The sequence below is a fragment of the Sardina pilchardus genome, chromosome 9, assembly GCF_963854185.1.
Source record: "Sardina pilchardus chromosome 9, fSarPil1.1, whole genome shotgun sequence".
Taxonomy (NCBI): domain Eukaryota; kingdom Metazoa; phylum Chordata; class Actinopteri; order Clupeiformes; family Clupeidae; genus Sardina; species Sardina pilchardus.
Window position 1 is genome coordinate 7,418,264 of NC_085002.1, and position 24,916 is coordinate 7,443,179.

The 24,916-nt window shown below is 40.8% G+C and overlaps 2 protein-coding genes across 2 annotated transcripts; both read right to left on the minus strand.

Annotated features, from left to right (window-relative positions):
- Positions 1-2,900: 2,900 nt before the first annotated feature.
- On the minus strand, positions 2,901-6,965 carry LOC134092582 (homeobox protein Hox-C12a-like). The gene is made up of 2 exons (XM_062545558.1): positions 6,332-6,965; positions 2,901-5,342 (listed from the first exon to the last, which is right to left on the minus strand). Exons 1-2 carry the CDS (start codon positions 6,963-6,965, stop codon positions 5,104-5,106), a joined length of 873 nt encoding a protein of 290 aa, XP_062401542.1. The 3' UTR covers positions 2,901-5,103.
- Positions 6,966-16,209: 9,244 nt separating this feature from the next.
- On the minus strand, positions 16,210-20,791 carry LOC134092580 (homeobox protein Hox-C13a-like). Its single transcript, XM_062545554.1, has 2 exons — positions 20,127-20,791; positions 16,210-17,339 (listed from the first exon to the last, which is right to left on the minus strand). Exons 1-2 carry the CDS (start codon positions 20,788-20,790, stop codon positions 17,080-17,082), a joined length of 924 nt encoding a protein of 307 aa, XP_062401538.1. The 5' UTR covers position 20,791; the 3' UTR covers positions 16,210-17,079.
- Positions 20,792-24,916: the final 4,125 nt, after the last annotated feature.

The following is a 24,916-nucleotide window of genomic DNA, read 5'->3' on the forward strand; positions in this document are numbered from 1 at the left end:
ATAAACTGTCTGTTAGCAACATGTTGTTACAATTCCTTACGGAAATGAAGAATGAAGGACATCAGGCTGAGACTATACCTCTCTGTCTTTTTGTACTGTGTGTGTGTGTGTGTGTGTGTGTGTGTGTGTGTGTGTGTGTGTGTGTGTGTGTGTGTGTGTGTGTGTGTGTGTGTGTGTGTGTGTGTGTGTGTGTGTATGCATCTCAAAGCATATGCCTGTATGCTCTTGTGACTGAGCTTCTACCGTCTATGTGTTGACCCATCCACATAGAGCCCAAATACCAGGCGTCAATGCTTGCAAAAATAGATGCAATGACAGGACCTCTGCGAACCAAACGCTCTGCGAGGTACGAGATAAGAAATTACAAGAAAAGGCACAATGCCCACACGCTAGCTGACTTGATCCTTGTTCCCACTCGCATGCAATTCGAGTGTGATGCGAGTAGCCTGCTCTGACAAAAAAGCATACAGTAAAGATGCGCCTATAGGTTTGCATCTCATTAAAGAAAGGATGGTAGAAACACTAAAGGGGAAAACACGTCTATCTATCCATCCATCTATCTATCTATCTATCTATCTATCTAACAGCTATCGTGTAACTGCTACTTGAAATGCCACCGCACGACAGCCTATAGTTCAAGGCTACTTAGTCCACAGGAAAACAAAGTGATGGCCTTCTACTTGTCCCTCCCAATTCCGCCGCGTCGGGTCTCCCCCCGATGGCATGGGGAGACTGCAGCTTCACATTCAAGGTCTGCGTCAACGCCGCAGATCACTGACCTTTGCGCCTGGCAGACAGGCCGCCATAAAAAAAGACCCTGGTCCGTCTCAAAGTCAAAACCGAGTTAGTTGGTTAAACCGTGATAGCCAACAACGTCAAATTGTATTTTATTTACTATCCAGTCCCTGCAAATTGCAATTGAAATGAGACGTGGGGACACAACCGGACACAGATTCCGCTTTTTCAGAAATGATCAATGCCAAAACCTTTTTCTAGCCACGTCTCTACTACTTTTCGAATATATTCTCTTTGCTGGAATAATACAGAAATCGGATTTGTAGCTGAAAATGCAAACATTTTTCGGGGGATTTGGTAATCATTGCAAGTGGTTCAGTCAAACTGAGCGAAGAGGACGCAGACGCCACAACTAAAAACACAATGCTTTACAATCCATGGCGCACCCAAAGCCCCCAATATTCGTCATTATAAAAACCCTTTGTCACGTTGTAAGTCCTGCATTTGACCTTGAGGATGCAAACCCGCATTCTGTTGGGGCAACGGCCTTGACGAATGCCTACGTTTGTTGACAAAGGGAAGTAATGACGTGTCTGCAGAAAAAGAGCCAGCCAGGTCCTATCCGGCAAAGAACTCCGATCAGGGTACACAAAACCCTCAACATTTTGCTGCTCTCTTTGCGCACAGTTCTACACTTCAGTTTGTGCTTTAGTGGAACAAGGTCTGGTTCTGAAAATGAGGCAAATAGCCTAATGCAACTCGTAGTTGGATCATTGGTTCATATAACCTTACTTGCAAAACCACTCATGTGCATTCCTGTACAAAGGCCTATTATGCATCAGAGCTACGCCATGTTCTAAATATAACATATTTGGCCTGGCTGAAGTTAGCCTAGACGAAAGATCAAATTAGGTTGGTGGAACGATTGTAGCTAGATTTATAACAGCAGCGAAAATATTCCACGTAAACTCTTAATAGCTAAGGCAGATCTTTAGTCTTGTCTCTCCTATATTTCAACACCAGTCAAAGGGAACTGGGACTGGGAAATTATTGGAGTCTGCGCCGTAAAGCTACCACGAGACATGTTAAAACATTTCCCATACAATTGTGGCTTATCCTGCTTTGAACCCAGGCAAGAAATAACAAAAACTCTTGACTGAAGCTCTATGCGTCATTATTCTGATTGTGGTATTCAGGAGTTGCATCTCTGACTACCTGATCGTACCCCTGTAGGAGCTTTGGATACAACCAACGAGTACCAAGATTCCATGTTTTAATGATGGACAATGCCAGCGAGAATTTCATTGATACTGTAATCAAGGATAGAAAGGGAGGGGTTGAGCCTTAACTGGATTTGAGACTGACACGTCCTGCTGTGAAGCGGCACGGCCATGCTGTGATAGGCATTTTATTTCGAGACACATTGCAGCGAGGTATTGTTTTTGGCCCAAGAGCGAGCCTCAGTGCATAACACTGTGTAAATAACTGTGTAGAGTGACATCATCAAAGGTTTCCTTTAAGAAACCCCATTTATAAGAGATTGTGTATCCGAAATACTAGTTGAAGGTTTGTGTAAGACACGCTTTACATCCCTAAGCAGTGCGCTTCATCCTTTTCCACAGATGCCACGCGGCACGGGATTAAAATGTGGTGCGGGCAGCGGGTAAAGATTTTCATTGCAAATATATTGTTTTATTGCATCCTCTTAGCAGTCTTGTAAAGGAATGGCTTACTCTGGCCAGCTTGTGTAAAAAGGAAATATAACTGGATTTATTGTTATCATTTTTCTTACTAGTGCCTTATAAAATGATTGTTCGAAACAAGCCAGGAAGTCGAGGAGATTTGTATTAGGCAAGGGGAGCATCCAATCCAGAGTACCAGTTCATTATGATTTCAATATTTTCTTCTTTTTTTCATAGAAAGGGTACCGTGCTTAATTATGACAACCATCAAACAGTTGTATTCAGTGTTTTGATTTTGATTAATTTGATTGACTTCTGCCCCTATGAAATCATCACTAATATCCTCGTATCCACAAGAGCAACAACAATTACGAACACAGCCGTGCATATCATGATCATGATAGTAATATAAAAGTTTATAGATTTTAATAGATATCATAAACGTACACATACATCAATACATTCATATTATGCATACTGGTAGAACACAACGTTTTGTAAACGGAGATTATCATAGACAGAGGAAAAAAATAGGAGGTATTGAACAGAAAACACAGACAAAATGAAAACATTCATGTCACATTGATCGATTTAGGACGGCAATATCAGTATAATACACATTTGTCGCTTATTATACAAATATAGCAAAGACACAACTAAATTTGCTTGCTTTGAGACGACATACCACCCGAGAGAGGCGAAAATGATAGAGCAGCAAAACGTTTAAACATCAATACATTTCAGAGTTTAAAAACCTGGAGGAAGAATTCATTCAAGTTCTATACAAATACTGTTGGCTACTGGACGAGCTGTTACAGAGCTTCTCGTATGATAACGCTATCTCTATTAGCCTACTATTGGCCTAACGCACTAGCCTACTGAGCGACTGACATGGATGCAATGCGGCACCAACATAAAGTGAGAAAGCAAATACAGATTTAAATTTTGAAAATAAAAGCAGCAACACACAAATTACAATTACCCATGCATGAAATGCGTATCTGCGGGTTTATGGCGAAACTAAACAGATAACAAAAATAACAAAAACAAAAAGATATAATTAGACACACCAAATAGAAGGTTCTGTCCATTTTTATATATTTTTACTTATATATTTGTCCTAATCAGAATCGTCCTTTGAAAGAATAATTCCATTACACAGACTTTCCGCTAAGTTTTTCTTTTTTTTCTATCATCACGCCAATCAAAGGTGGTGAAGCTCGACGTTCATAACTCATGTCAATTAGATGGCAGAAGCTGTAGCACGCAGCCCTGCTCTCATTCCTGGCCATGTAAGGAGCGCAACAGCGCAGCCTACTTTTAACTAAAATCCGGCCTTGCAAAAACGCCATAAGAGAAGGTCTAATTTTAATATTTCAAACTAATAGCAAGCAATGGAACCCAATCAGAATAGACCAACTTAATATATTTTTGTTTGAGTGTACCTGAAAGCGCCCGCGTGCCTGGGTGCGTGTTTGTGTGTGTGTGTGTGTCTATGTAGCCTATGAGAAATAAACATTACATTGGGTGTCGCATATTATTGCAGTAAACGATCTCTGTCGCTAAAGTGTCACGACAGTCCACTAATACTTCACACCCAAGCGCCGAGACTCTGCGGATCGTAATCCCAAAATAGCAGCAGAAATCGATGCCCTCCCCACCCAAAAAGATATCGTCTCATTCTCTATACTGAAGAAGCTATCGATATCTAAACTGCATCTAAATGTTGAGATACTTGAGATACGGATTCCCTTCTATCAATGTCTGACCGTTGGTGCCCGTGCCGAGCATGACAGTGGGCGATGCTTGAGGTGTAGGCGACAATTTTGTCCTTGACCGTGAACATCCTCCGCAGCACGTGGCATTAATCAGAGAGTGACAGAAAGGTACGGACACGTTTCTCTCATTATGGAGAGAGGGTGAGCTAATGTTATGCACAAAGATTAAGAAATTGCCAAAGAGCCAATATACCCTCTGACATTAAAGTGTCTTTTCACTCAGTGCTACCCAAGTAACATCTGATTTCTGCAGAGCTGTTCTTTTATCCAGCATTATAATGTCATGCAGGCAGCACCAACAGACAAATTTCTCGAAGAAATTTGAAGCTCTGCATTGACATTGACCTCCATCCTTGGCTCACAGTATGTTCTAGTTTATACGAATGCGCAACCTTTCATCTATAACATTATGAGTAATTGGAAAGCTTAGCATTAACCTTTCCTTCTTTTATGAAAGATAACCCAAGTGTTTAAGCGGGTGGGCCAAAAGTGTTTCCCCTGGTTTTCTCAAACGTGGAACTACACATTTGTTTAAATTCGTATTTTGGGCAAATCGACTGAGAAGGGAAGAACCAAATAGTGAAAGCAAGACATAATCTAACATTTTCACAATTATCTGTAATTACAGGTGTACGGTTATCCATTCCAACCGGAAAAAATAAACACGTCAAAGCATCTAGGTCAACGTATTTGGTCGCTTGTCTGCTTAACATATTAGTATATCTCGAGTTGCTTTTTCATAGACCTAACCAGAAGAGACGAATCCCAGGCTCTTTTTAAAACATGCACTTTCACAATTGACGAGAACTAAAAAAAAAAAACATGTCCCACACTAAAGTCACATCTCTTACTGGTGGTGAATCAATCTCACCAAATTCTCTCACGCCTAGTCTCACAAAGTTTTATTTCTAGAAGAAGGACAACGCTTGCTCTCGCAACAACAGTCTTTTCTTCTTCATGCGGCGGTTTTGGAACCAAATCTTGACCTGTTGGTCGCTCAGGTTCAGCCGATCAGACAGCTCCCTCCGCCGCTGGCGGGTGATGAATTCGTTGAGCATGAACTCGCCCTCGAGCTCGGCCAGCTGGAGCTTGGAGTAGGGCTTCCGTTTCTTGCGGGTTCGTGTGTGCATGGGGTACCACGGAGCACCTGGGGAAAGGTGAACACAGTTCAGTCTGTTAGCTCGTCGCAGAGGTTGTCTTTAGAGCCTACATGACGAGTTATGAATATCTACTTTTGCACAAGATGATGTATGAAGTGAAGTACTTCAAATCTGTATAGGGAGCATATAGTAAGGGCCAGTGAATACAAGGCAGCAGTAATTATGAGGTGATCGAAAATGATATGCTGAATACAGGCCCTGCATATGCATCGCACTAGGTTCACCTTTCATACTGGTGACATCCCTAAAGCTAAGATACATTGCAATCGTCAAATCGAACTGCGGAGAGAGTAAAGGTGAGCTAGGATCATGGTGAAAGAGAATGGACACTTTTCCTCCGCTCTGACACTGCGACAATCCAGGCCATTTTATCATAGGTTACTAGTAGTCACAGGTGTATTCAGCACAGATTCTCACCCTGTCCACGCACAGTATGGCTTGTATTTCAATGGCATGCAAACGATTCATCTCCGTGTGAATGGTGATATTACTTTTTGTTTTACGAGTGCGTAAATCCTCGTTAAAACGCTCCGCATAACCTAAAACTCTGGCTTAGCGTTATGGGTTTTGATAAAAAATTACACTTTTAGCGAGTGTAGCCAAATACTACTAGAAGAATCCTATGCATTTGGAGCAAACAGAAAGCACTTCTGCAGTTGTGATTTAGACATATTTCCTTTTACCACAAACAATATCCTCTTTTTACTGCGCAGTAAGGGTTTACTGTTGTGTAAAGAACTGGGTGTAAACGAAAACGTGAACCCTGTTTTTCCAATGCTTCCCCTAGTGGTGCTCATCTCGACGTGCAACTTCTGAGTCAGTCAATACTTGCAATCATTATCTGCGTCGTTGCGATAAGCAAGAACAACAACAAATCAAGAAATAAGGCATCGATGACAAAACGAGGCTAACGCGCCAGTTATTGTTAACGTCCAATAAGCGCAATGCATTGTCACATAAACATACTCACACTCACCACTGCCTGGAGTTGCGCTGCCTGCATGTGTGTGAGTGCCAGGGGACGTCAATGTGTGCGCGATGCCTGATGGTGTTTTGCCCCCTTCGTTGAGCAGAGACGACCCAGAGTCGGACTCTAGCGACTGGCAGGACGGAGGATCTTGGGTCAGCTGCTCACCAGCCGTTCCATAGTCGTATTTGGAGAAGTTTCCGCCGTTGCCCATCGCATTTGCATTGTGGTTGTGCAGTCCTTGCTCTCCCACTATGGAGACGGAGGGATCTCCCCGTGCCCTGTCCTCACGCTTGAGGTTCACACTCTCAACACAGTTTTCTCGGTTCACCCCGCCGCCTCCTCCACCGCTGTTGCTGTAGAAACATTTGCCTTGGTCTTGTCGCGTTATTTCGCATGCACGGTTAAAACTGGGGTTAAGGGACACGGGGCTGCTGAAATAAGACTGAGGGTATCCGTTGCATGGCTCCGATGGGGTCCACGGCAAGGAGCACACATTGTCCCTCCTAGGGTAGGGAAGAGAGGGTAGACCCGCCAGTTGTCCCCCGGATGCTCGGAAATTGGGAAGGTAAAATGTGTCTCCGGTGTGGATGTTTACCAAAGGTCCCACAAAACCGGGATTAAGAAGATTATGCTCGCCCATTTCGGCGGGCCCGACCAAGAGCTTCTAGTTTATAGCAATCTGACATTTAACATAGTTAAACCGTACGCTGCGTCTGATTGGTTCCGCATACATCACGTGGTCACAGCCAACTTGCGTTACGAAGGTGCCACCCACCAGGTCCAAGTCTGACAAAACAAAACATTAACTTCTGTATTACGGGTTTTATAAGCTTTTTAAAAATACTATAAACATTTTATGAAAAAATAGAAAACCCTGTTACGTTTTTCTCCCTGTGCCTTACACAGTTTCAAGTGTTTAAGGACCCCCTACACTCCACTGACTTCCCTGCACCTCCTTTAATGACTTGGATTTGTAAACAAAAATATTCCTTTCTGAAAGAAAAAAGGCCATTCTGGATGCACGGGCGGACTTTACGCACGCAAAAATGTTGGATTATTTAGCTTCAGCAAGTATGTTTTCAATTGCAGCAGGGAAGGCGCACCGATGTCTTTGTTTTAGAGCAAATTACAAATGAATTGAATGTCATATAAAGCTGTGATACGCCCCTTTTACGGGCCCGTTTTAAGGAAAGAGTGATGCTCACCGCCATACTCCTCTCGTATTTACAGTAACGAGGTCAGCGGGTTGAAACCACTGGCTCTGTTAAAAAAGACGCTTCGCAATAAGATTCATTTTAAGAGCGTATATTTCAAATAATATCTCGCTCACCTCTCAGGAACAACTTAAACAGACACCCTATGAAACGTTGGTAACTGTATGGTGGACTCGTTAGAGAGGAAACTCCTCAGTTCCTATATGCGGGTTTTTACAAAGACCTAGAAGTAGTGTAAAACTATTTTATCAAGTTAATGCCACTGTAATAAGTTAATTGATTTTCACTGTCAGTTCCAGTACAACATCAGAAGGTGTATTCAGGACAGGAGGCAATTGTAACGGTATGTCACCAGGCAAAATACCTGCTAATATACACTTTATAAACGTCGCTGTATATACTTAAATCTACAATGCCGTTAGTGACTGACAATGGATCTTGTGAGATTAATAGTTTCCTTTCGTAATTAGGCCTTGTCGAAATTATCTTTCATATAGGGCAAAGCTATAGTTATGATACAATTCTGAGTCTGAAGCATTGCAACATTAGCCAAGTGAACAATTATCGCCATGCACATATTGCGCACACGCATGCAGGCCAAGGTTAAATTCAGACCAGGTTATATGCTGAACAGGGTGTTGCTATGTTAATTTGAAGAGGGACTAGCTGTTCCTTCGCACCACTTTCATCATCAACCCTCTCTGCTGCTATGCGGCAAAAGGGAATGATGGTAAAAAAGGATGGAGGTATTCATATTCGACTACAGAAGAGAGACAGGGAGATGAACGATGGAGGGTGCCCTTCCAGCCACGATGGGAGCGAGGGGGTGCCCTTCTGGGCAATATATAACACCAGTTTTATAGTGGACGTCAAAATACTAGGATGGCACGGCCATGCTGTAATGTATTTCGTCTTTCCATTTCATCTCTAATTCTTCCTGAGAAAGATGGAAAGAGAGGTGAAGAACCTGTCCCCTAAATTGGATTTTTGATCTACGACACCAATTCAACTGATATTACACACCTACATTAATATGAGGCTTTGTTGGTTACCAGAGACTGAAAAAAGGCGTAGCATGCCAAGCAATATGCACGATTAAACTTCACAATAATGAGGAGTTTGCGAAAAAGGGTTGAAAAGACATTTCCTTAAGAAAGTTTGCAATTGCAGAGGGCTGTCCAGTTTCAATGTACATGTTAGACCTATGTATGTATACTGCATGAATATATATGTAAGAAATTGTCCATACCTACTGCCCGTGTGTTTAAGAATGTGTTCTATGCAGTTTCGATATGAATATGGGCATTCAAATCTTTGCATAAATGTGCGTAATCACTTTTCCTTCTCTGACGCTATGCGCAAATGAAACTAAAAATCTAATTTTTGAATAAAAAATGAATGCTTTATTAGCAATAGCATTCAATTCTCCTCGAAAATGATGCAAAACATCATGCTGAATTGCGAATCCACTACTCAGAGTAGTGATATAAATACTGCATCACAACAAAAGCTCTGACACTTTCTTTAATATCTCTTCATAAGGATTAATATGTTTGCAGGTGCGCATAGAGAGACACTTTCTCAAATGCATATACATGTATTCAATTCATAATACTTCTTTATAATCCAGATTTGAAAGAGGAATTTATAACATAATTAGTCCTTGCTACGAACAAGTAGGTTTGAAGAATTTTAGCTTTAGGAGGACATAATGCTTTCTCGGCCTCAAGAAAAAGGTGGCAAAGTTAAAAGCTAATCTCTTAAATGGATTGCTACGCTCCTCCTATCAAGTCCTCCATTCCAACCTCCTCGATGTAGTAATGGAATTAACCCACACTTAGCTGCTGGAGCACGAGATCGCATTGCGGTACATTGTGACATACAAAAAAGTTTCCAAATGTGACTTGCGTGACATTACCACAAATATGCTAAAATAGACCGTTTGAAATAGGTTGTGGGGCAAAAATGACGTCGAGCGCCCAAACACAGCACTGACCATATGAGACAAACTTATATTGTTAAGTGTTAAAAGTCTTTTAGGATTTGGATCAAGAGAAGCAACGTGGACCTTACACTATTCGTAAACATAACATGTTCATTTCAAAAGGAATAAACCAATGGAAGTCTTTAATGTATTTAGGAGTCAAATAAATGACAGGCTACAACGCCACAAAATATAGACATGCACAATTCGAAATACTCATATGCTCCCGTGCCAACCTCTTGCCAAACAGTCAATAATCTGAGCAGTGATATATGGAGTATTTTCAGCCACACAGTTATTATCTTTGTGTCACAATGACTGGAAAAAGGGCCTCTTCATAACTCTCTTTAACAGCATATGAGACAGTATGAGTCCACATCACTGAAACAGAGCACTATGATATTTACTCCCAAACGGCATGAGAGTCATCAGAACGCATTGACAACAAAACAAAAATAAAACATATCTTACAGGCGGCGCAACAACATTGTCCGAGAGCAGGGGACGTAAGTGGGTTCCTGTTCCTCCATGACGCCGTAAACATGCATCATTACTCGTCCAAGTGACTCTTTTGAATGAAGACTGCAAATTGTGGGCTAGTCAAAGAAGTCAGAGAACCCAATTGTAACATGAAGTTGCAATTATGTTGAGAAACGTGGGCTCTTCCTACCCTCACCAAACTTCTTCCTGGCTATGTTTTTGGAGAAGGGCGCTACCAATTGGCGCTCTGCAGTTCAAGGTCACTGTCTAGTGCATTGATGTCTGCGGCGCATCGAAACGACCGTCTTGGAATTTTGCTCTCTGTCCAGACAGGGCAATAACGTAAACAAAGAGTCTTCCCTTCCGTTGGCTTTGTTACAACATGTTGTCAGACTCACTAACCAGTTGTGAAACTCTCGTGAAGAATTGGAGATGGATAATTGTAACCCCTATTATTTTATTCGCTGCAATAAAAACAGTAGGGTAGAAAACAATATTAGGCCTACTCACAATTTACAACAAAAACTGCATGCAAAACAACAGTAACAGTAGGCTAATGCCTTCACGTGTTTGTATAAAGTTATACGTGGCCTTGTAGACAGTACAAACACTTTAGTCTACGATATCGCCTAATCAATGAAGCACACTGCGAACGGCTAGTTATTCGTCTTGAAACAAATAAATGCCATCAGCATAGCAAAGAGTTTTCCAACTCATATTAAATAAAACACGAATAAAAAAGTACCGTTTTTTATTAACACCAAACATACAAATGTGTCATCCACATAAGGATGTGTGCTGCGTCTTACGCGCAGCAAGGATGTGAAATATACAATTTAGATATCTTTAGAAATTGTCCATTTAGAAAATTAAAAGGTTATAATCGAGTAGCCTACGAGTTATCATCATAAATGCCTAGCCGCTATGTCTGGGTAAAAAAACATATCAATTTGAAATGCAGTGGAATCCTCAAATACAAGTAATTATACTTTAAAACGAGTTGGAACAATAAATGCAGTCTCCAAACTCTAGTAAAATGAACAGAAGTGTTTAGGCACAAACACACTTAATGTAGGCTAATGACTGATCAATAACCGGTAAAAATGTCGGTTAGCTAAAGCTCATTTAGTCTGAGTCTAACAAAATTAATACAGCTCACAAGTGTGTGTGTGTGTGTGTGTGTGTGTGTGTGTGTGTGAGAGTGAGAGAGAGAGAGAGAGAAATAGAGATGTGTGTGTGAGAGAGAGAAAGAAAGAGAGAGAGAGAGAGAGAGAGAGAGAGAGAGAGAGAGAGAGAGAGAGATAACGTGGACGTGCGTTTTGTTATATTCCATTAAAAAATGACAAGTTTATTAATTGCCATATGATTTTCACTTTATAATTTGGGCTTCATCCAGTCTAACCAGTCAATTACCTGCAGACGACTTACGTGAAAGACCTTTTTTCCCTTTTTTTTTTGTTTTTACGGGATCGCATGTATGCAACATGCGCCTGGAGTCTGAACCATGTAAAGCATAATACAATATCCTCTGAATCTTACCCCGTCTGACATCACCAGGAAAGTATGGCAGCAATTATTTCTTTATGCCATGTCAACTCCACAGACCCATTCTCAGCTGTTACAGATCAGAAGCAAGCCATCGGATGTATCCTAAGCAAATGCAACAGCAAGTCTGCTTCATATTGTGCAGACTTTATCTGAACATTCCATCTCGGGGCTAATAATGCTTAATATGTTATGGGAAGTCATAATATTAAAGATAATTAAGATATCAATCTCAAATGAATAATTTCACATATATTTACGTTGCAGTGTGCTAAATTTGGAATTGTCCATCCCTTTTCACAATGTTGCCTGGTGTTACATCGATTCACCACCAGAGGCTGTCAGGCGCCTTCTTATCACTTTTACCACTCGCGCGCTCACACACAAACATAGACGCGCGCCCGTGCTTTCTCTCGCGCTCTCTCTCTCTCACACACACACACACACACACACACAGAGACCAGCAGTCCCTGACCGGTTGATTGTTTTGACATGCGTTCACATTCCGACTATGCTGCCAGGTTGCAAGTACATAGGTATAGGCCAACATATACTTCCCCGCATTACCATAAGGTACAAATAAGAATGAACGCCAATTAAGTAGCAAACTAATATTAGCCTAATTGCAATATGTACTTTCCCATATTCTAAAATTCAAAACCGTGGTGAGTAAAGACTACAAGCAGAATGAATTGTACTTCTATTACCCAATTGTCACCAGTTAGTACAATCTGAATTAAAGTACATTGTTAAAACAAGAATGAACTGATTACATCATTAATCTACTTTATAGGAAGCCATATATTGGTTTCTAGAGAAAATAAAATAAAACAAAATAAAATAAAATAAAATAAAAGTGGTATACTTCAAGTCATACTTTAGCATTTTAGGTTTAAATAGCCAGCAGAAAATGTGGAAATAGGCGTAAATGTTCCATTATTAAACCCATTCAATTATTTTAAAACCGTACGTACACACACACACACACACACACACACACACACACACACACATTTTAAATAAATTGTAAACAGGCATACATCAGGCCTTTCTTAAAAGTTTAGCGGTTCAGAACATTGGCATACATTCTCGAATGCCGTGAAATACTATGCTTCATTGTAAGACAAAAATACATTCAGTGTTTGTAGGAGGCCCAGTGTATGTAGACTAATGTTTATATATATATATATATATATATATATACGTATGAAAGTTTATCAAATATATTTATTTTAAACATAAACAATCTGAATTTTCAAATTTCTAGACGATTTTATATTTTGAAACAGCCGCTGATTTCATAATATGGTTCATAATATGTTTTTTCAAAAAACAAATTTAGATAGCAATAATTGATTCTAAAGAAAGTCCGGAGGTATTCATGTATGTAAGTCGCATTACTGTACACTGCGCCCTAGTTTATTCTGAAACATTGAATTTATTTCCATGTTACGGCGCAAACCGTTTAGAACTATCGGGGGCATACACAGAATAGGCTATTGCACACCATGTGAAGCTGCAGGACAGAAAACTGCGTACTGCATTAAAAATCTGTGACTTTAATGAATGAAATTCCGAACACTGATTCAAAAATACATACTAGCCTAACTCTCGGATCTGTAAGAACGCAAGACAAGGCTAGGCATCCATCTCAAGGTTAGTGGCTAACATCACATGACGTCGCAGCTTCAGATCATCCCTAATGTCCAGACTTGGGCATCATAATGAAGGCAAGTTGCCGTAACTCATCAATGAGGCACTCGGTCCAAGCTATTGATATATGGCATCGCCATACCCTCACGCCGCCGTCAACTCGCACACAACATAAAAAACAGCTTACATACCTTGAAAATGATTTTATTGCCGACGTCTGTTTTCCTTAAGGCAGCTTCACCGCTCATCTGCCAGGATGCACCTTAAATCTCGACATGAAAAAGAGCGCTACACGGCTCCAACTTGTCCGTGTCAACGTGACGGGCTCTGCAGAGACGTCAATGGTCTACCTGTTATCCACGGTCCAAATACCACACAACTCCACTGATGACTGTGTAAGTGTGCGAGATAATTTAAGGTTTCGCAAGCTGGAGAGAGAACACTCTGGATGTCAGTCAGAAGACAGGAAATTATGGAAAATACGAATGACCAAAGTTTAGGATAAAACAAATGTGTGTAAATATGGAGTTTGCTGACTACAACAAAATTGACGGTCTGGGGATGATCATATCGCTTGTTCATAATTAAATGCATTTACCTACTCACACTGCCTCTACACTTGAAAAAAACTAAACAAAAAAAAAAGAAAGAAAAAACAAGGCACTGCCTTGTCTGCAGATAGTGACCCCCCCTCAGTCCCTCGCGCCATCTCTGGGAGGAAGCCCACCCTTTCCTTGTTTGCTATGCACGAGCTGCCGTTGTGTCAAGGTCAAAGTGACTGCATAGTCATGGTCAAGGGTAGCCAAGAAGTGACGTAAGGACACAATAGATTTTCTGTGCAACTCAGACGGCTAGGCGAAACAGCAGACGAGGGAAACAATCGCAAGTGTACTCGTCAATATTTGTCAAATTACCCGCACAGCCCTCTCCATCAGGGTCACAATTGCAAAGGTAAAGGAAAGATTGAGTTCGTGCGTAATTATCCCAACCTTACCTTTCATCAGTTCACTTTTTCCAGAGACGATAGTGAAGGCCTACAGCCAGAGTTGTTTCGGAAGTAGCCAATGTGTATCACATTAGGAATACACAAGGAGACCAATCTTGCGTAATTATCTGTTCTGTAAATAATGCTGGATCAAATATGCATTTCAGCCTTCACATTTCTTTCGACTGCTCTCCGAAAGTGTCCGTATAGAGATTCTACTTTCTACCGTTCACCCGGGAAAGACAGTAGGCTACAGCGTTCAAGCTATGACTCATTAATGGTGTAATTATGACAGGTGTATAACCCAGCCGTATAAAATATGTCGAACTTCAAGCTACACAGGCGTACACTGCGTATATAGCCCACATACTATCTTATAGCCTCTTAGGCCTCTACAATACACTATATTGCATATGCATTAGGCCACTGCGCTATACTACATGTTGCTTATACTGGGCCTACGCACCATGCATCACAGACAAAAGTATACGTTTTGTATTTCTATAGAAATGTCCAACATATTTCTGGATGAGGTATGCTACACAGATTATTGCGGTATGCTACACAGATTATTGCAGACACCTGTGGTCTTGGCAAATGCCAGAATCCCTGAAAATGTCGAACCACGCCATCATTTTACTGCATTTTGGAAAATAAAATAAACAAAAATAAAGTAAAGAAAAGCACGACATACGTGTTGCTATATGCTGGCAATCATATTTTAGTTTGCTTTCGCACATCAACACAAAGTGAAAAAAGGAAAAAAATATATTTGAGTACAGTCCACGTAGCAGAGATTTGCATTTTGACTTCCTGCGACAACGTTGGTGCAATTTTATGTTCTTAACTCGTTTAGTGTTTACCTGGCAGTCGAAAGGACGAAAGGAGAAATGGAACAAATGCGCGGATTTCACATTTTTGAAACATATTTTTGACATTGCAGAGCACGGTCTTTGCTAAATCGCCAACATTGGCTAATAGCTTAATGTACATTTACAAAAAAAAGTAGCCTATACATAGAACTGCAGAATGGCAAATGTTGTCTTGGCAAAATTCTCGTCACAGAATGCTTTACCGTCATGAGATATAAACACCCTTTCTTGTGTACAAGAGTAGCTAATTCTCGTCCGCAAAGTCTATCAGCGGGCGAAAACGTTCATATAGCCTTTGAATGGTATTAGGCTACTCGTAGCGTATATCACAAAAATTATGAAGCCGTTGTCTTAACCGTTGCAAGTGACTGACTCAGCTAACAAAAACATAGATTGTGCAAATAGACAACAAACATAATCACTTGTATATGCATAGCTTATTCGTGACTAACCTCACACAATGGCGGTCAGATGAGCAATTGTTTCAAAACTGGATCAAAACAATAAGTTGTTTCCGGTGTTAAGACCGTTATATTGGCAGCATTCACGTAGCCTAAAGTGACACTTCAGCTTCCAGTTTCACTCATGAATAAAATCCTTTGTTTATTTCTCATATGTCTGGCTGCATGGATGGTCTTTTGAATGACTATGCTTATGCCTTTGCCTGGGGCCAAAATAATAATCGCATTCATATTCCATCTCTCTTGACGCATGACACGACACTAAGGCGCCATTTGAAAATGTGTCTACAAATGAATGTTCAGCCTAAATCAGGGTTCATTTCAACATACAGTTAATCTGAATTAATATGTTGGCTACTTAATTCCCAGATTGTTTACTCAAAGTTGTGTTGGTTTTTGCCTTTTTGCCCAGCACCAAATGACAGCCAGACATAATTCAGATGTATTTGTGAAAGAAGAAGCTGATATACAAATGGTTTGAGTTTCTAACTTTTTAATGCGACACATCTAAGACTCCAGGATATGGAGTTCACGGACTAATTGCGCAGAGGTTACGCTGTATACACGGTTTAAACGAGGCAGTAAGCTAACACTCAAACTCACACTTGGCACTCAATAGCATAAGCAAAATCAAGGCAAATGTATATTTGCAGTTCTGGTCTCACATATAGGCTACACACTGACAGAAAGAGACAGAGAGAGAGAGAGAGAGAGAGGGAGAGAGAGAGACCATATAAGAAGAAAAACAAAACCATTATTACTATGTAGTCATTGCTTTTTATTTATGAAACATTTCCATTAGGGTAACTTTTTAACACACACCACATCACTGTTCACATACTGCACTGAACCAATGAAAAACGCGTACAATGAAAGTCGTCGGCTCGAATGCAATGGGAGCGAACTCGCTATATATAAACCAACTAAGAGATTGTGCATTAATACGTAGTTCTCTTTTAATATTCATTAATTGATAATCATTCCAGTTGCATGACAGACATATCCTTCACTGACAAAGAACAAATTATGAGAACCATAAAATATAAGCAATGTACAACCCCTGCCATTCGAGAATCTTATTTAAATAATAAATGCACGTAACTGTACAATTCCACATTAGCAGCCTCCCTCCACCCTTGGTACCAAACAAGAGACGATCACTGAAGAGAAGGTCTTTTTAAAGTTGAAGTGTCCTGCAACCAGAAATGGTTTGCACAATATCGAGAACAGCACTAGAATTCTCCACACAAACACTGACAGTTCAAATCGTGGATCTGAGAAGGAATCCAGTAGGCTACATCATTCTCAAACTCTTCTTTCTGGGGGAAATAATAATTCGAAGCACCAGAGGGTTTGGGGGCATCCAACGCTGCGTCATTACAGTCAACCTTCTCTAGTTTTGTCCTTGTTATCAACACACTTCGATTATGAACGTGAAATCCAGATGATTAACTGACGTGAACGACTGATGCGCATCAGATTTCGGATAAAATATAAATATTTAGTTCGTGTGGGTAATAAACATGGGCGTGAATCGTCATGGCCGCTGGTAAAGAATGATCAGGTGGCATGCATGTGGGCATTTGTCTTGGATTTACAGATGAATTTCTTCTCTTTGACGCGACGGTTTTGGAACCAGATGGTCACCTGTCGCTCAGAGAGGTTGGTGGTTGCAGAGATCCGCCGTCGTTTGTCTTTGGTAATGAACTTGCTGGCCGCATACTCTTTCTCCAGCTCCTTTAGCTGGAGTTTGGTGTAAGGTACTCGCTTCTTGCGGCCTCGACGGTAGCTGCTGACTTCCGGCTGAAGTGGCACCACGTCTGCAGGAGGAAAGCGCAAGAGATGTCAATACAATTTTGGCCATTAAACAAGTGAACAAACAAACACGCAAGTGAAATAACTGACTACCTAACCACAACAAATAACGATTTGTGTGGTATAACGATAGCCTCATACATAGGCAGAAGACCTCACTATGAATACCATCTGAAAGGTTTGTAAATTGTGTGGTAATTTAATGATTATCTAATGGAAGGAAATCACTATTTGGCAAGACACAAAATTAGTATTTAAAAAATAAAGACTATATATGATTTTCTCTCATCAATGTTTAAACTAATACTATGCATCGAATAAGACGGGGAGTATGGAAGTGATTCACTGTGAACATCTATGATTGATAGCGTTGCCGAAAATGCTTTTGGGGTGATGTCGAAGCGAGGAGGGTGGAGGCAGGTGGTGGTAAACTAGTTGACGCCAATACTTAAGTTTGACGTAGACAGACTAATCATTTAATGACTTAAATCACAAGATCAACAAATTCTCCTTCGTGTGGTATCATTCAAATGATCTAAATTTGGTCTCAAGATATGGAGTCACAGGTTGCGAGGCAGCAGGCATACACACGGGTCATTACAGTTATTCAACATGCCGCCTACAGTTATTCAACATGCTGCCTTCAACATTCAAAAATATTTCACTAAGGGCTATTTTCTTAGCTTTTGACGCCAATCAATGGAAAGGCATGCATTCATTTGAATAAACAAAAAGGTCGCAATAGGACCTCCAGGCCTACTCACCAGGAACAGACACCTAACTAGCCTACAGTGGACCAAAATCGGTTCTGATCTAAACTCTGCTTATTCTAATAAATATGGGTGTACACGAGTTTCTATACACGGAATATACCTAGTTGCTATTACGCACCATCAAGCTATTTTGAATTAATTAAAGTCAAGAGGCTTTATTAACCTAAATAAGTTGTGGATTTGAGTTAGTCACGATTATCACCAGTGTTTATGTATAAACCAATGTGTACATATTATGTGCAAGAACTACTGATTCTTCTTTATTTGCTATCCTTACTGCAATCATTAAAAGTATATATTTCAGTCAGTTAAAGAGTGGATCAGCGGAGCAAGGGAAATTAACTGGCATTGTTTATGAGGGCATGTACAACGGTTAATAGGACAGTCTTACTGAAGACAATGGAGAAGAAAACTATAGCCTATTAAAATGACGACCGACCGCGGGGAATGCTCTAGTATTTGGAAAGGGTCCAATTTAAAAAACTGAGATTTGATACCTTCAAACATCTATCAAGAATGCTATGCAGGATATCATTTATGTAACGTGTGTTGATATGAAAAGTTATTAAACGGACTATGTTTGGTGTGTGCATTACTATTAATATGTGCATTATTATTCCTTGTGGAAGTGAAGACGACTAACAAGAGCAAAGCTGACGTGTCTTAAACGTTAACTAGATCATGAGTGATAAGCCAATCAACCCTGGAATCTGGGAGCTATTCTTAACAAGATGGAACGTGAAACCGATATTCTGAAATAGAATTTGTCATCCAATAGGACCAAATGGCCTTTGCATTCATTGCATGGGAAGCTCCTGCGTTAGCCGCATGGTGGAAACATTCAGCTGATGTGGGTGACTGACTGAAGACCTATGCAAAATACTTGCATTCTGTGACAATCTATGCACTTCTGCGCGGGCGCTCATACGCGCACACGCACACACACAGTCGTATAGGGACACGCACACACGCACGCGCTCGCGTACACGCGCACACACAATTCACATATGTATCTCCATAGAGGTGCAGTTTCAACAACAGGCTACCCCACAGCCATGGGTATGTGGACAAATCTTGCCATAGGCCCGGAGACTGGTGGTGACGTTGAACAAAAACAAATGATAACATTACGTAAAATGCATCAAAGGAGATCTGTGGCCTCCGCTGAACGATTACATCTGCATCTGAGAGAAGAAGGGACTGTGGATGGCTTTCTGCCACCACTCCCAGAGACATGACAGTCCGCACGCAGAGATTTACTGAGCCTGAGCAAACAGAGCTCGCAATATTACCTGCTAGGGCAACGCTATGCCATCGTATTCTCACGGGCTGTCCAAATACCAGAAGATTATTATCAATATAATGACGAGGCTGTGAATATGGTATTACATTTTAGTACTACAGTGACAGATTATTGACCAACTCATCCTCTTGTTTATAATAATGGGGTTGTGATTAAAACAATACGATAACTCAGCTTTCAACCTCTATACTAAGTCCCTTTTTTTTTGCTAAGTTAGTCTGACCACGAGGGTTCTCTATTCAAATACAGCTTTGTAACAGCTGTAACTGTTGTGGTCGATGCCCATTCCATGCGTATTAGGCCACGGAAAACACTGTTAACCTTCCCTGCTCTCGACATAAATAAGAAAAATGCGTGAACAAATGATAATGGCCAATACTGTATTTTGGCACACACGGTGCAACTGACAACAAGATCATACAGAAAAGAGACTGGATAATATTAACTTAACATAAATCTAGAATTACATAAAGGACTGACGTTAAAGATAAAGTGACGTTACCGAGGCCACGCGAGGATTTGTGATGCATGAATATACATGCACTCAAATACATGAAAAACGTGATAGCATGATGCATTTACGCACACAGAATTCAAGCCATATTATTTGTATATATTAAGTAGTTTATCGATTGCCATATTAAACAATTAAACAAGCTACCAATTACAGTGCATATTTACTACTGAACACGGAATACTTTGCTTGTGTTACCTACCTGGAAATGGAGACTTCCAAAGATGGGTCGACTGAGTTTGCTCCTTGGAACAATACACCTGGCCATCCCATCCGTTCGACAGAGCCCAATGTTGGTAACCGTCCATAGGAATCAAAGTTTCATGTCTCGGCTCTGGGTGCGTGCTGATTCCCGGCACAACTGACACGTCCAAATAACCCGGGACAGTTTGGTAAGAGCTGGCGAAGCTTGGGTAAAATGCGAATTCCTTGGCTCGGCTGGAGAGCTCCTCTGTGGGCAGTGCAGCGCTCGGCTCCGTATACTTTTCGGCAGGGTGATAAGAGCATGGCTTCTGCTGCAGGTTGACGTTGTGCGAGTGAGACAATCGGCACCCGTAGTAAGGGCTTCCAAATGGATAGCCATAGCCCAGCGAGGCGCTCGACGAAGTTTGTGGGGCAGGGCACTGTCGCCCGGCGTCTTGCGAGGGTAAATCGGGGTACACGGAGCCCTGGTGGGTAGCAATGCTCCCGGAGTGACGGCCAAGTGCCGGGTGCGAGATGAGATCCCTGCAGTGGGTCGCAGGGCAATTCCCGCTCAGTCCCTCCATGGATTGGTTTTTATGTGGATTATTTTCATTCGGACTTTTTTCATACACGTACATCAAGGTGTCCGCCCAGCATGGATGCAGGACCAGCGAAGTCGTCATATCACGGGCTGCCGATGCTTTTTAAAAGTCGACTACTCCAAGACGGACACCTCACTTCCAAGCTCATTTTTTCACGTTACGCGCATGCGCAGCTGAAGCTCTTGGAAGTGTCCAGTTCATTATTAAGACTAGGGACTCGGCCGACATGTGACGATAACAAGACCAACGTGAGCCTACGTTAGGGGGTGGGGGCCAGGGCAGCGAATCATCCCTTTAAATCACATTTAGAACCACATTAGCAACTGCACTTCCAAGTGTTGTGAGCCAATTCATTGGCTAAGGTATGAAGACGCGTCCGTCCTTAAAGGGAACGTGTAAAACCTGCAATAGTCTGCGGAAGGAGGCCAAGTACTCGTCACATTTGTCGAATCTCAGGGAAAGTTAAAAACAAAAACATACGAATGTTTGATATAGGTTTTCATTAAAATCGCATTGATGGGCCTGTGGACTTCATTCGTCTTAATTACCGAGTAATTATAAGATAATAATACATGCAATTTTAAACAAGTTCGAGCGTGATTTGGGCTAAATTAAATGCAAGTTGCTCCATTAAACACATAGTCTACAAGAGAATGGGGCGACTTCTCAAAATGCTCTCCACAAAATCAGGTGAAACGTGTTCAGTCCCGCAAGAATTCCTTGTAAAGGCACTATGTTCCTGTCTGACACAAGGTAGGCTGTTATGCCCTTTTCAGTGATGATACAAAAATATTTTTTTAAATGAATGGCAATTGTATCAATATTTCTAAACTCAAACAAGAGAGAAATGTATGCAGGCAAACACAATACAACTGTTATCGGCTAAACAAGCATAGACGCCCGTTGCTTTGATGTGGGGCAAGATAAACACATATAGGCTATATATAAACGTATGCACAAGAATGAGTAAAAATGCAGTTTATATCAAACTGGAAGTATATGAAATACAGTGATTTTCAAGGTGCCATTGTGTCGGTGGAAATCTGTGAAATATCACATTTAAAAACTGGATTTCAGAATCATTAGATACATGTCTGAAACTTGGAGATATACCTAAGGCTTCCTGACATACTGGCATACCTTGGTGCGTAAAAATACAGGCCTATTGGTTCGAGGAAACACATTACAATAATGGAACGATAATTCGAGGTCAAAAATATGCTACAAGAAGATTGGGACATATTCTTCATCAAAGTAAGTTAAAACTACAATATGTAACCTACAGATTATCATAATGGACACGCATTTTAATTTCGTAAACCTTAGTAGGCTAAGTTTTCTAATTATACTACCTCATGGGTAAAATTACTGAGCATTTTAGTCAAGATAAATGTAGGGCGTAGCTTGAGTCTCTGAGTCTCTGTAGCTCCGCAGCTTTTGAATATTTCTCTAATGTAAAAATACAATAATGCACTAGCTATCAACTGCAAATCGCACTTGTGCGACCAAAGGAGGAGCAGCCATTTTCGGCCAGTAGTGTAAACAGCTCACAAATATTGACCATTCGTCCAAATGGCAACTGCCAGGAAGTCCAAGGTCAAGGTAGAAACGCAGACAAACAGGGTCGTAATCAGTCTAGACAGACAAGAATGAACTTCACACTCGCATTGTCGAGTTTACGTGCAAACTCGGTGTAATTAGAGAGGGCTTTCAATTGTGCTTCTAAGAGCAAGAAAGAGAAAACTTGACTAAAAAAATGTGTTTGCCACCTAAACAAGTTAACAATCCAATTATATCCAAGTCTATCGTGTGTGTGTACCGCAATCTAGTTTTTAGGATATCTCATACTGCTAAACAAGACCATACATGAATGTGAGAAGTTACGTTTTTGTAGTATATTTTGATTGCGTCAAAGAGTCATTGTACATTGTAAAAATGCATTCTGTGGCGATAGTAAAAATTAAAGAAAGTGGTGACTCAGAGCACAGAAAAGTGCCTCATGGTGTGGGCGTGCAACGCCAAAAAGAGACGCCAGTCATAATTTATGTTAAGGCAGGTATGATTAAAAAGTATTCAGCATACAGATCTCTGTCAACCATGTAAACTAACGTTCACTTTAAAATCTCCACTGTAAGAATATTCGGGGAAATAATTTTTTTCACTGTGCCTCGCTCAGACCAACCAACAAACACACAAGATTTTTAATTTTTTTTTGTCAAAAATATTACAATGACACTTGAAAATAAATCATAAATCCAAAGGGTCCAGTACGTTTTGGCCTAAACTGTTCAACAGTAGCTCTCAGATTTAACACTTCCCATAGCATATTTGAAATAGGCCTACGTGTGCAATTTAGTAGTCTGTATAAATATATATAAAACAAATGCATATTCATGTCTCAAAAATATAGGCAAACAGAAGACAACTTACAATGACAAAACTATGTCCATAATCAGACTTAATACTGGTTGAAACATCACAATAATGACCATCCCCCTCCCGCATCAACAACACAAATCCTGATTATGGGTTAGAAGGACTCTGCACAAGGTTCAGAATGCACACCTAATAATGTATCATTTTGTGCTACTGGCTACATTAGACATCACAAGAATGCATATTTGCATGTCAATATGAATATTATTATGGACACACTCCATAGTCTCGCGTCTGTCCGATGCAAAGCAAATCGAATTCTGAATGTTTTATGCAAATTCTATGCACAGTAATCCTCTACTTGTATATCCCACTGTGCATTTTACACATTTGGATAAATGTAAATGTAGGCTACAGATGCACCACATGTCTAAAATCATCAACTGCACTTCAGATACCATTATTGAGATTGTAATGAAATGTACAACTGGGAAGGTAGATTCCAACATATGTACCACAACCTGGTATTTTCCCAATTCAGGATAGTTGTAAAATCAACATGTTGAGACCAATTGACTTAAGGGGAGAACGTTCAAAGCGGCTGTCAATTGCAGTATAAGCTCAGATTCAGACTGCATACCTGACACTTAATCGCGTGCTGCTATGCACTTGACACCATACGACTGCATACTGCAGTGCTGAGATTAACCTAATGAAGGACATTCTTAAATAAACTGCCTACTTTTGTCTGTCTACTAAAAGCAAACATTCGGAATGGTACAGCACTACATACAGCAGTGTTTATAACGCACGGTGATCTGTGGTAAGAACCCTCTGTATTTGTATCCCATTTTAGCCTATACACTTCAACCTACATTTACATTCCTCCAAAGATGCTTTAAATGACAACAAAATCCATTGGGCCTCAGATGACATTCAGTGTCTAGTGAAAACTACAACTGGGAAGAAGGATCAAGATTCCAATATATATGCCTATATACATATTACCAAAGGTATTGTGCTGCTCTAATTCAGGATATTTGTACGATCTGTCACGTTTGGCTCAAGTAACGCAGGGGGCATTGAACGTATTTCAATTATGTACAAGACAAACTGCCATTATTTCCTTCACAGAATCAGCTCAGGTGCAGCGATATCTGTGCGCTTTAGTAGGCTATGGAAGCGTAATAGAAGGTTGTCCTCTCTTTGTAAGCTAAATATATGGTTCAGCATGCGCATGTAGGCTATATCTACCTAAATATTATCCGATCGAAAGAAGAGGTGAAAGAAACAAGACAACATCAAAATGCACAAAGAACACTAAATGTCGACTTCAAAAAGTGTTGACATTTCTCTAAATACAGGTCCAACAGTACTCGAAAAACATCCATATAAAATGGGAAGACGCATCTAAGAGCACTGCATCCCCTGAGCAATGGCACGTCTTTAAGGTGCTACCCCGTCATACTGAAAATGCGATATAGATTACACGTAGTCTAGTCATTTGACCATGCACTTGTCATTTGCCTTTGGGATGAGATGATGATTAAGCTTTTGACACTAATACCGATTAAAGCAACAGCATATTCTGTTGTTGGCTGGCGTGTTGTTGTGGGATATGCCGTCTGGTCTCTTTTCAAGGTCAAGGTGCAAAAGGCTGTCTGGCACAATGGACATTTTCAGGGGGCCCTTGTCTTGCGGTTGGGAAAAAGAACGTGCAGCCTATTTTTCCATCGAAACACGAGAGAAGCAAAGACGCACGTTTAATGCCAACACTGCAAATAACACGTGGGCGGCAGGAATGGACCAGGCTCCTCATCCCATGAGAGAT